This window comes from Callorhinus ursinus, unplaced genomic scaffold (genome assembly GCF_003265705.2).
Source record: "Callorhinus ursinus isolate GAN/ISIS: 27379988/994484 unplaced genomic scaffold, GSC_fseal_2.0 scaffold29, whole genome shotgun sequence".
In the NCBI taxonomy this organism is placed as follows: Eukaryota; Metazoa; Chordata; class Mammalia; order Carnivora; family Otariidae; genus Callorhinus; species Callorhinus ursinus.
The window spans coordinates 2,786,792-2,799,511 of record NW_027397091.1 but is presented as its reverse complement, the minus strand read 5'-3'; the positions used below and the strand labels follow the sequence as shown (position 1 = coordinate 2,799,511).

Below are 12,720 nucleotides of genomic sequence, written 5' to 3'. Positions count from 1 at the left end.
CGGAATGTACTCCAGCCTCCTCCTGAAGGAGTAGCCTTGTGCGGGAACGGACCCTAGCACGGGGCTCCTGCCGAAGACCGGACACTCGGTTTGGCGACCCCCGCGAGGCGCCTCGGCGGGGCACTGAGGACCTTGCCGGTTCCTCGGAATCCGCACCCTCTAACCCCAGTTACTGAAGTCCCATTCACACTCGGGTGCGAGGACGCAGAAGCCCCTTCGAGCGGGGGGCCAACCCAGCGGACTAGGGATCAGCGCCAACGCAGCCAGAACTGCGCGCGCCCCGCGCCCGGGGCACACCAGGTGCAGGAGCGCAGCGCCCACACTGTGCCACTGAGCCGAGGGAGGCGGGCTGGGGACCCCAGGGCGGAGTCGAGCGCGGGGCGGGGCGCACCCGGCCGGGTCCGAGGCGCCGTGCTCAACAGCAGGGGCGGAGCGCCAACTCCAGCGGGAAGACAGAGACCGCAACGCGCGGGGGAAGCGCGCCCGAGCAAGGAAGAAAGCAGGACAACCCGTACGCAGCGCCACGGCACGCGCAAGTTGGGGTCCCCCAGGACCCAACCGAGCGGCCAGGGCAGCGGAGCGAGCCGGGAGGAGGCGCCCAGGCAGGTAAGGTGCTGAGCTCTGCGCAGTCCGGGTCTTCCCTTGGTGCGGTGGGGGGCGTCGCCCGGGCTGGCAGCGCTGACGCCCACTTCTCTCTCGAGGGGATTCCGGTGGCTTTGCCTCCCGCACCTTTCGGGAGGCACTCGGGCTGGCTCCAAGTAGAGGAGTTCGAGCCGGGAGAGTCCGCCACCCACCACGGGCCCGTCAGGACCCGGCGACGGGAAGCCGGGACTGGGGCGCGCGGGCGCGGGCGGAGGGGCGGAGGGGGCCGGGCCGGCGGGTGCTGGGCCGGCGGGCGAGCTCCAAACTGTAGGGGAGGGCATGGGCGGGGGGCGTCTTGTTGAAAGGTAAGCTGAAAAGGGAAGCCTCTCCGGGAGAATTCCCGGCTCACCGGATCCTGCCCCTACCCACAGTTTTCTTCTCGTCCGGAGGCCCCTCACGCTTCGCTTTTTGAGCCTGAATTTCTGACTCGATTCCCGCCCTTGCGGGGCGGCGCCGGCAGTGAGTAAGAGAGGGCAGGGGAGGGGAGAGGACTCCCGGATCGGGTTGGTCTGGGGCAGGGAGTGCATCCCGCGAAAAATGGGGCCGGGACCTGCGCCACCCAGTCTCACGTTCTCTCCTCTAGGGTCTGGGGACTGGAGAGCCGCGCAGCGCGGAAAGGCGAGAGGACGCGAGTCCTGCTTCCCGGTCTCCGGCTGAGCGCCGTCTGCGGGGATCCGGGCTTCGCGGGAGAGGGAGAAGCCACCCGAACGGAGGAACTCATCTGTCGGAGGTCTATCCCTCGGGTGCGCAGCGGGCGGACGCGCCGCAGGTCGGAGTGGCCCGGCCACCCCGCTTCTGCTGTCCCAGCTGCTACGGTTCCTGTCCCTCGCTCTCCGCCTCCTCTGACGGGGCCGGGCCAAACCCACTGTCCTGTTTGGTCCACTTCTTGCTACTAGCATCCCGTGGCCCCCACACTTGGGGTCGTTTCCAGTTGTGTTAAGCGGGCAGAGGCGAGTCACAGCTCCGTGGCTGGGGTCCTCATTTTGCGGGTTTGGGGATGCGGGGGGTTCTGAGGCCCTCTGACGCCTTGAATCCAATGATGTCCCCTCAGTACTTCAGAGAATTTATTTTCCTTTGCCGTGGGCATCTTGAGGTACTGAGAACATAAAGGACTCAGGCAATGAGGGATAGTTCAGCCCTCAGACCCTCCCGGGTCCTCACTGATACCACCTTACCCCCGCCCTACCCGCCATTCTTGGGGGCTGTTTTCGGTTAAAATGGAGCGGCCACCACTTTCAGAGGATGGACACCTTGGTGACAGGATGTGGTGCCTCCCAGTTAGGGCTGGTTCTGGTGGGCAACCGGGTGGGGTCTGGTGAAGGGGACAGGGAGCTGATCAGAAGAGTGGGAGCAGGGAGGAGACACAGACAAAGCATTTCTTTTTAGATCTGGTTTCCAAAGCCCAGAGGAGTAGCAGCAGCATTCCATCCGATCCACAGCCCCCTTCACCTACACAATCCTGGGCAGATCCTCATTCATTCATTCATCCCACAGACTCCTGTCCCGTCCCTACTACGAGCCAGGCCCTGGGCTAGGCAGCAGGAATTTGGTTTACAGGAAGATCGGGACTCAGACAGTATAACTCACTGGCCCAAGATGACTCAGCCTGTTCATGTGAAAATGGGTTTGGTGATTTCCACGTCCGAGGTTTGGCCAGGACAGAGGGAGCAGTGCCCTGCTTTAGAGGAAAGACCTGGCTGTGTCTCAGTCCTCTGGCTTCAGTGTCCTTGACCAACAGATGGCGCAACTTTGTGACTGCTGTGGAAGCCTGGGCCAGCGGCCTGGAGCAGGCTTGTGAAACTTTGAGAAGACCCTGCAGGAGTTGATGGTGGGGAAGGGGAATGTGACTGGGCAGGCACGCAGATCCTGGCCCCTGGGAAAAGGGCAAAGATGCAGGTTCTTCTTGGATGTCTTTGGAGAGTCCAATTCATCCTTTGCCCAGGACCGCCGGACGGCCCATGGAAGATTTCCCAATTTTCAGATTTCTTGTCTCCTTTCCCCTGTACCCCCGGGGTAGTTCTGTCTGAGGGGAGTCACTGGGTCTGGTTGGCCTATACTTGGGGAACCCTGGGAGAATACTCCCAGGCATCCTCCTGCAGAGTGCCCACTGGTTGTGTCTCCTTCCAGGGTCCGGGATGGCACGCTGACTCTCCTCAGGGATGTGGGCAGGGTGCTGGGCTGGGTGAGTCGTGACAGCAGAAGGTCTGGACCCCCAACTCAGCCCGCTGAGACCCCCACACCACTCCACCTGCAGTCTTCGCCATGGCAGCCCAGATTGGAAACGCTAGTTTTGCACCCAACTTCAGTCCGGCTCAAGACCATACCTCCCCCGTCCCCTTCAATTTCAGCTACGGTGACTATGACCTCCCTCTGGACGAGGGTGAGGACATGACCAAGACCCGGACCTTCTTCGCTGCCAAGATCGTCATCGGTGTGGCACTGGCAGGCATCATGCTGGTCTGCGGCGTTGGCAACTTCATCTTTATTGCTGCGCTTGCCCGCTATAAGAAGCTTCGCAACCTCACCAACCTGCTCATCGCCAACCTGGCCATCTCCGACTTCCTGGTGGCCATCATCTGCTGCCCCTTCGAGATGGACTACTACGTGGTGCGCCAGCTCTCCTGGGAGCATGGCCACGTGCTCTGTGCCTCTGTCAACTACCTGCGGACCGTCTCACTCTACGTCTCCACCAATGCCCTGCTGGCCATCGCTATCGACAGGTGAGGATGATGTGGGCCAGGGCGGGGGGTGGATAAAGACGGGGGCCGAGCCAGGCTGTCCCTTCCCTCACTTCAGCTCTGACACGTTGGCGCTGCTGCAGATCTGCGTGCCGCTCATCTATCCGGGGCAAGAGGAGACCCGGTGTCTCCACTTGTGGCTCAGGTTCCCCCCAGACATGGGCAAGAGCGAGACACCTGAGCCCCCCAGCTCTGGGCCATACCTGCAGATACGACATCTGCCGTGGATAGGCATGCCACCTGACCGCGAGGAGCCCCAAACACAAAAGCCAAAAGCAGAAAGATTGGGCAGCTTATTACTTAGAAGCCACGGCAGACTTCACCAGGGCAACTTCCGGTCAAGAGAACACGTCCCAAGTTTTTCCTGCCACCATTCCCCAAATCAAGATCTAGAACGTTTCCCACTCCCTTATGCCCTGCACCAGTCAGTCCTCCCACCCCACCCGTCTGATTTCACTCAGCACAATTTAGTGTTGCCTGTTTAACTTCATAAAAACGGAGTCCTACAGTAATGTACCCTTGTTCCTGGTGGCTTTGTTGTAGAGCTGATTTTAAAATAAGGTAAGGGCCTATTTGTAGAAAAGAGAGAAGGACATCCTTCCCTTTGTTTTCTTGCATACATCCATGTGCTCATTTGCATACATTTGCATGAGATGTTCTAGAAGTCCTTGCTCTATTATAAATTTACAAAATTTATAAAATTTCTAGTAGCAGCTTATGACAAATCTTACACATTTTAATTATGTAAACAGCTATAAGCGAGTGTCAGACCACCAGTGGCTCTGTTCCAGGGGGGCAGTTGGTGAAACATCCTCTGGGTCCACGGAATGCTGAAACTCATTTTGATGACGTGTCTTTTAAAATATCTTTCTTCTTTTTGGTCTCCTTTGAATTCATCAGTTTTTTCCTTGTTCTTGGTGCTATTTAGGTTTGTCATTCTTTTTAATCAGCCAGTTGATTATTTTCCATAATGAAATACACACAGAGGTAGAAGAATCATCATCTTTTTGTAACATAATTCCAGCAGGAAAAACCATTTTGTTATTACAGCTCTGAGGCTCTCCCGCCCTAACACCAGTGTTTATAAAATGCAACTGTCAACCAACTGTACAGAATTGCCCAGGGCAAATGATACAAAGTCAGATCCCTCAGCCCCACCCCAGCCCTACTGAATAAGAATCCCTTGAGCTCAGTCCCAGGAATCTGCATTTTTATTCAATTCCCTGAGGGATTCTGATGCTCACGCAAGGGAGAGTTATCACTGTTCTCATTCCCCTTTGTCGCACTGAAACCTTTGTCTTTATCAGGCTGGGGAGTTTTGGGCAACATAGGACTTTCTTAGGAAGCAACCATCCAGTTACAACACAAAGAATGGTTCCTTTTTCACCCCGAACCAGCTTCCCGGCTCCAGTCCACCAAGTCACCCAGGCTGAAAACATTACCACCATTCTTCTTTTTTTTTTAAGTTTTTATTTGAATTCCAGTTAGTTAACATACAGTGGAATCGTAGTTTCAGGTGTACAATATAATGATTCAACAGTTCCATACAACACCTGGTGCTCATCACAACAAGTGCATGCCCTAATCCCCATCACCTGTTTCTCCCATCCCCCCCAGCCTCCTCCCCTCCGGTAACCACCAGTTTGTTCGTTGTTAAGACTCTGTTTCTTGGTTTGATTCTTTTTTCCCCCTTTGCTCATTTGTTTCTTAAATTCCATGTGTGAGTGAAATCAGATGGTGTTTGTCTTTCTCTGATGGACTTATTTCGCTTAGTATAATTCCCTCTAGCTCCATCCATGTCATTGCAAATGGCAAGATTTCATTCTTTTTTTATAGCTGAGTAATATTCCAGTGTGTGTGTGTGTGTGCGCGCGCGTGCGCAATATATGCTAATATATATATATATACACACACACACTCACACACCACATCTTCTTTATCCATTCATCAATTGATGGACACTTGGGCTGTTTCCATCATTTGGCTATTGTGAATAATGCTGCTATAAATACAGGGGTGTGTTTATCCCTTTGAATTAGTGTTTATGTATTCTTTGGGTAAATACCCAGTAGTGGGATTGCTGGATCATAGGGTAGTTCTCTTTTTAACTTTTGAGGAGTCTCCATACTGTTTTTCACAGTGGCAGAACCAGTGTACATTTTCACCAACGGTGCATAAAGGCTCCTTTTTCTCCACATCTTCACCAACACCTGTTGTTTCTTGTGTTTTTGATTTTAGCCATTCTGTCAGGTGTGAGGTGATATCTCATTGTGATTTTGCTTTGCATTTCCCTGATGATGAGTGACGTTGAGCATCTTTTCATGTGTCTGTTGGCCATCTGTATGTCTTCTTTGGAGATATGTCTGCTCATGTCTTCTACCCATTTTTTAATTGGATTATTTGTTGTTTCAGTGTTGAGTTTGATAAGTTCTTTATATGATTTGGATACTAACCCTTTATTGGATATGTCATTTGCAAATATCTTCTCCCATTCCAAAGGATGCCTTTTAGTTTTGTTGATTGTTTCCTTTGCTGTGCAAAAGCTTTTTATTTTGATGTAGTCCCAAAGGTTTATTTTTGCTTTTGTTTCCCTTGCCTCAGGAGACCTATCTAGAAAAATGTTGCTATGGCCGATGTCAGAGAGATTACTGCCTGTGCTGTCTTCTAGGACTTTTTATGGTTTCAGGTCTCACACTTAGGTCTTTAATCCATTTTAAATGTATTTTTGTGTATGGTGTAAGAAAGTGGTCTGGTTTCATTCTTTTGCATGTAGCTGACCACTGGAGCGCGGGAAGCAGAGCCTGAGATGAGAAGGGGAGGGCTGTTCTGGAAATGCTGTGCGGCTAGTCAAGAGGACTCTGGAAGCAGAACTAATTCAGGACTCTCTCTCTCTCTCTCTTTCTCTCTTTCCTTCTGCTCCCCCTCCTCCAGTATAATTCCAGCATGAAGAGTATCTCGATAACCAATGCCAAAGAGAATTTCTATATTCCTACCTCTATTCGGATCAATTCTTAAATTCTAATATTTTCTCATCCCATAACATCTTCCTCATTATAAAAGATATCCCAAAATGCAGAGTTGACATCAAATAAATGAGAAAAGAAGGAACATTGGCCTAAGAGTTACTCAGAACATCTGGGTTCCCAGCTGTACACTTGGATAAATCCCTTATGCTCCTGGGACTTAAGTGTCCTCATCTGTGAAATGGGCATAATAATAACTTTGCTGACAACCTCTCCAGCTTCTTATCAGGTTCAGAGAAGGGAGACAGACATAAAGTATGTTGGAGGCTATAGGTCTTTGTTAAAACTGATCGTTTTCCATGACTTGTCCATTGGCAAGAGGGACATCTGCAAGGTCATTGTTACCATCTCTCTGCTTGGACGTGTGTGTCCCAAGATCCACACTCTCCTAGGGTCTCTATGAAACCAGGTCCTCTGCACATGAACCTCGCTCTTCTTCTGACTGTGGCATCCAGAAATGCTAGTAGATAGCCCTTCTGATATCTCTACATAGTAGGACAGGCATGTTTTACCAAGGAGTAAACTGAAGTGCCCAGGGAGGCCTGTGTCTCTCCCACTCACCTGTGTCGGGGTTTGTAGGTTTATTTAATTGAGTGTGAAGTGGTCCTTATGCTCAATATTCAATACCAGTGTCATCACAACGGAAGTGAGAGTTTGGCCATCCATCTTTCTTGTCGTTTTGCCTTATTTTTCAATTGGTTTAGAAACCTGAGTGCTATTTATTAAGCTCTTGTGTTATAAAGTCTGAAATTTCATGTGCTGTTTTGACATCTTTGAACACCACAGGGCCCCCAAGGTCCCTAGCCATGAGGTCCTCTGTTCTTGGCAGATACACCACTCCACCCAGCAGGAAAGTCTCCTGGCCTGTTATTCCTATCTCTGCTGGACCAGCTGCACCCCTAATCCTCAATCTGATGGGTTTCCCCCCTCCCCACCAGCTGGGAAAATTATTCAAACAAGCCAATCACATCCTCCCATGGGAGTCAAGGGTCACTTCATCCTCTTGTCACCATAAAGCCTGCTTCCCACAGCCCCTGCTGGTTCATTCTATCCCTGAGTGCAACTCCCACATGTTCCTACATAGTGGGCACTGTCCCTCCCCCTGGGCTGTGAGTGTATGTGACTAGTTAACTGCTGTTGGTCTCATCTGCCCAGTGTCAGGTCTTGTGTGTTCACTCATCTCGTACTATTTAGGTCAGGAGAGTCCCACCTTCATCAACAGGGTGAATAGGAGGTGGCCAGAATCTCAATATCTTTGTGAAGCATTCCCAGACTACATCACTGACATAATGACTGTGTCTTCCTTCAAGTTCTTAACCTATCACTTGATTATTCTAGTTTTTGGGTAGAAGAGAAGCTCTCTGAGGTCAAGGACTGTGTCTTCTACTTTGTTTCCATATACATAGGTTGGGCACACAGCAGGACCAGCAACCTATTGTGCATTTACCAGATTGTAGCAGATGCAATCGATGCCCCTCTCATATCCCCTTATTACTATCACTTCAGTGCACATCTGTCCACTGCCACTTGCCAACACCTGCTTTTCTTTGTCTGAAGGCCATCTCTGGCTCCCTCACCAATGACTTTGATGGTTGGTGTATCAATATCCCGACTCCCTCCCACTCCTGGGTGAACCACATCTGCTCCAGGGGTTCTTCAGCAGGAATAAGCATCAGCTGCCTACAGTGAAGCCTTGCTCAATAACACAGCCTGTATTGACTGCCTTCCCATGCCTACCCCACAAAGGGCTCCAGCCTCTTTCCCCGGCACTGTTGCTCACTGGAAAGAGCAGGATAAAGCCTCATGCTATGTTACGGCTGTATGATGTCAAGGCAGCTTCACACACCTCATCTGAGCTTGAGACAGCCCAGGAAGGTGGGTGTAAAAGCTTTGTATCAGGAGCCTGCATTCTGGTCCCTGCACTCAATGGGATTGGTCACGTCTTTTACTTCTCTCATTAGATAGATTCCTTAGATTCCACACCAAGCCCAACCCCTGTTCTCTTTCCTGCTCTGTAATACAGGATGACACCTGGGGGGGTGGAGAAAGAGAAAGCCCTAATCCATTGCCCTGAGAAGCTCTCTCTGAGCTCCAGAGCCCTTCTTTCCCCTCTGACCCATGAGATATTTGGAATGAAGAGTTTTGAAAGGATTAGGTTCTTGGGCAGAATGACAAGATGGAAAGCCAAGGTGGTATCCACAGGACTAACAATAATAATGCCATGTATATTTATTGAACACCTACTGCATGTGAAGCATTTTACAGACATTATCATATTAAATACTTACAGCAGCCCCTCAAGGTAGGTGTCACTTTATCCCATATTGCATTTGAAGAAACAAATCTCAGAAAGGCTGAGTGATTGACTCCAGAGCCCAAAGCCAATCAGGGGGCAAAGCTGGGATCTGTTGCTCCTGTTTGACCAAAGCCTGTGCAGTTTCCACTAAATACAGACTACTCCAGATGCCAAATGATGTTGCTAAAATAATATGAAGGCTGTTGAAGCTGGATAATTACACAGACTCGTTGTGCCACTCTGTCTGCTTTTGCAGTGTGTTTGGGCTTAGTTCCAGGAATGTTTCCCAGCACACCTCATTATTACTGATGGCTCTCCTCCCCACCCCCCCCCCCCCCCGATATCTCGCCATCGTTCACCCCTTGAAACCACGGATGAACTATCAAACGGCCTCCTTCCTGATCGCTTTGGTCTGGGTGGTGTCCATCCTCATCGCCATCCCGTCGGCCTACTTCACCACGGAGACGGTCCTGTTCATCGTCAAAAGCCACGAGAAGATCTTCTGCGGCCAGATCTGGCCGGTGGACCAGCAGCTCTACTACAAGTCCTACTTCCTGTTCATCTTCGGCGTGGAGTTCGTGGGCCCCGTGGTGACCATGACCCTGTGCTATGCCAGGGTCTCCCGCGAGCTCTGGTTCAAGGCGGTGCCGGGCTTCCAGACTGAGCAGATCCGGAAGAGGCTGCGCTGCCGCAGGAAGACAGTGCTGGTGCTCATGTGCATCCTCACAGCCTACGTGCTATGCTGGGCGCCCTTCTACGGCTTTACCATTGTGCGCGACTTCTTCCCCGCCGTATTCATCAAGGAGAAGCACTACCTCACGGCCTTCTACGTGGTCGAGTGCATCGCTATGAGCAATAGCATGATCAACACCGTGTGCTTCGTGACCGTCAAGAACAACACCATGAAGTACTTCAAGAGGATGATGTGGCTCCACTGGCGGCCTGTGCACCATGGGAGCAAGTCCAGTGCTGACCTGGACCTCAAAACCAGCGGCATGCCAGCCACGGAAGAGGTGGACTGTATCAGGCTGAAATAACCCGCTGGCGTCCGGAAAGCCCAGAAGCCGGAACTCTGCACATACTCCATCGGTAGCCAAGTTCATGCTGGGCTGCCCGGGGAAGGATAGCTGTGTTCCATGCCTCACAGCCCTCAAGGGGCAGGAGGCTGCTCGGTCCTGACATGCGTTGAGACTCGAGACAGGTAACAGCAACTGAGATTGACCGAACAGCTACTGTGTGCTGGCCGCACCAAGGAGATCCGACAAGGCCCCCATTACCTACTGTGGGCCGAAATTAAATAACAAGACAAAATGGCAGAAGTTGTTGGAATCACCAAGCTAGGGCCAGTCAGGGGCCTCAGATGGTTATCTGCACTCACTCTCCATCTCCCTACCTGCATTCTGCATCTCATCAGGGCAGGAACATCAAAAGTCTATAGAATAAACCACTTAGCCATGACCAAACATAAGGATGAGTTCATCAGAGTGTGTGGGGTTTATAGCCTTGTGGGAAGAGGGTTCATGCCATCCCATTGAACTTTCCCACTCCATTCGTACTACCTCCCTAAAGATATTCTCTAGGATTCTGGCTGTGAGAAAAACAATTTTCTCATAACCAGGCCATTGGTTAGCTACAATGGTGTAATTTCAAAGGAAAGGACCAAAAAAATCTCTTTTCCACTGATGCTTGCAAGCTCATCATGCTTTTGGGTGAAGACATGCAGTCCTGAAATAAGGAACACACCCAGTCTGATACCTTAGTGTAAAGGCTTTCTGGGCTTTTAAGGTCTGGGAGGAAGGAGACAGAGAAAGGGGTGGAGCTTGTCACTGGCGATGAACACAATCTATGTGGCGAAGGTCTGGGTCACTTTCTAGGACAAATCTCTTTTGAGAACAAACGAAATGAGCTCTACTTGGAAAGGAAAGGCCTGGGTTTTCAAGACTTAATTCTAAGATTTATGTGACTGGCTGCTTATTCTCTCTGCTTCTTGGTTTTGCTTCAGCCAAACAAGGATGATGAAAACACTTGTGCTGTCTCCCTTACAGGACTCTTGGGAGAGCCCACGGGGGCCATAGTTGGTGAAAGTGCTTTTTAACTCTACCAGTGATAAGAATGAAGAAGTGATATTGAACAGTTTGGATAAGGGAAACCCCATCCACTGTAACTTAATGTGAACAAACATTCCCAATTTTTCATTCCTGTTTTTCGGACCAGAGACCCCAGAACTCTTCACAGTGCAGCCTATCCTCCTGGGGCAAAAAAAGGAACCCCTGTCCTGGGTTAAAATGTGGAAGATTTAACCTCAGAATTTCAGTGACACCCGCCCCTCCCCACCAACCTCCTCAGAAGTGTTGGCGATCTTCCCTGCATGTTGCTAAGCAGCACAGCCCTGGACTGCATATGTTTGTATTATTTTACATCTGTGGTGATTGTGTATATATGTCTTCAGTTCTTCCTTGGTCCTTTTGAAGCAGAGACTACAAATGGCCCGTGTTTTGGGATTGACCCATCCGCATTGGGATAACTCCTACTTTTCTCTAGAGAAAGGGTCATTGGGTTGTTTGCTTGTTTCTTAATTAATGGTTTGTTTACCCAACAGTGAAGCTTCAACCAACATTTTCTTTTGTCACCACCCAGCACACTCACCTTCAGCCCAATCACTGTACCTCAGAAAATGCAAACTGACTTTAATATTAGCTTAAACCAAATGGTTTGTAAATTCTGTGTTTACAAAAATTACATAATGCATTTTAAAGCCAATCAACTAAGTATTTGGGGTTATCTGCTTTCCTTACAGATATAACTGTGCTTTCATTTATTACCCCCATCCTGACTCTTCTCCTAATCAAAAGATTCTTTTAAGAGTAGACTGGGCACCAATTGTGTCTGGCAAAAGAATTCAGACCCTTTTTCCTCTTTATCCTAAAATGTACCATCCTCCTTTAATTTAAATTTAACTGAAACAGCTTTTGTAAATATCAGTGCGTATTTGTGATTTTCCAGTGAATAAGTGTTATGTTGCTATCCAATTAAATAATCAACATATGGAATCTTAACCAGTGTTCAAACGTTTTCCCCACTAATCTTTTATATATGTTCATATATTTCGATATAAACAGTTAATATGTTTAGATATAAACCTAAACAGTTCAACCCTGAAACAGAGAAGAAACTTGTTGAAGGCTATTTAGAACAGTGGCAGCTTATGCCAGCATCCAGCCTCCCGTTGGTTACATGCATGCAAAAACTACTCTGTGCCTGTGTTACCCCTTCGTTTTCAAATTGTCTTGTTTGTGTAATGCATACTGGTGTTTGCATGGAGATTGTCCATTCACCTAACTGGTGTTAAAGTAATAAATAATAAATTAATTGCATTTGTATTTATTCTTCTCAAGACTAATTGATGATAAGCTTAAGATACTTTTAATGAGCTCAGCTATGTCAACATTTATACATACTATCATATATTGAAAATTTAAACCAGGTCCATTTCTTTGGCCAGAAAAAGAGAAAAGATGGCTTTGTGATGAAGCTAATAGAGGTTTTTCTTTCAGCATCCAATATCCAAATAAGTTGATTCTCAACCTAAAGAAATCAAAAGATGGCTTTGAGGTCTCAGGCACAAAAACCAATTCTAGACTTATGAGGGAGAATGTGACATGTGGGAAGTGATTAGAAAACTTAAAAGAGTTCTCTTTCTAGGGGGAAATGATGGCTTTGAAATGCATCTCTTCAATTTAACCATTATTCTCCCTTGGGCTCAAGAAGACACACACACACACACACACACACACACGCAGGAAATGACCTTTTAAGGGTATATGATTCAACTTACTCCTTGCTTAGGTAAGGAGATCTAAATTCCAAATGAAGAAAAGACTTGCTTAAGGACACACAGTGAACACTCGTTGGACCCAAAACATTGCCCCAAGGTCTAACTCTGGTCCAGAGAACTGACTGCACTCAGTCACTGTATGCAGAGCCCAAAGGAGATGACCTTCTCTAAGAATGTTTAAAGGGC

General features: G+C 49.2%; 1 protein-coding gene across 1 annotated transcript; it reads left to right on the top strand.

Annotated features, from left to right (window-relative positions):
• The first annotated feature begins 452 nt into the window (after positions 1–452).
• On the top strand, positions 453–12,068 carry LOC112827567 (prokineticin receptor 2). The gene is made up of 5 exons (XM_073878355.1): positions 453–606; positions 1,014–1,101; positions 1,226–2,432; positions 2,770–3,359; positions 9,037–12,068. The coding sequence occupies exons 4-5, from the start codon at positions 2,905–2,907 to the stop codon at positions 9,734–9,736; spliced, it is 1,155 nt and encodes a 384-aa protein (XP_073734456.1). The 5' UTR covers positions 453–606; positions 1,014–1,101; positions 1,226–2,432; positions 2,770–2,904; the 3' UTR covers positions 9,737–12,068.
• Positions 12,069–12,720: the final 652 nt, after the last annotated feature.

What these genes read in the sequence shown, in the direction of transcription:
- LOC112827567 (XM_073878355.1), top strand. Translation starts at nt 2,905, where the DNA reads ATGGCAGCCCAGATTGGAAACGCTAGTTTTGCACCCAACTTCAGTCCG. An exon ending in CTGCTGGCCATCGCTATCGA is followed by an intron (nt 3,360 to 9,036) that starts CAGGTGAGGATG and finishes CCCCCCCCCCCC; the next exon opens with CCGATATCTCGCCATCGTTC.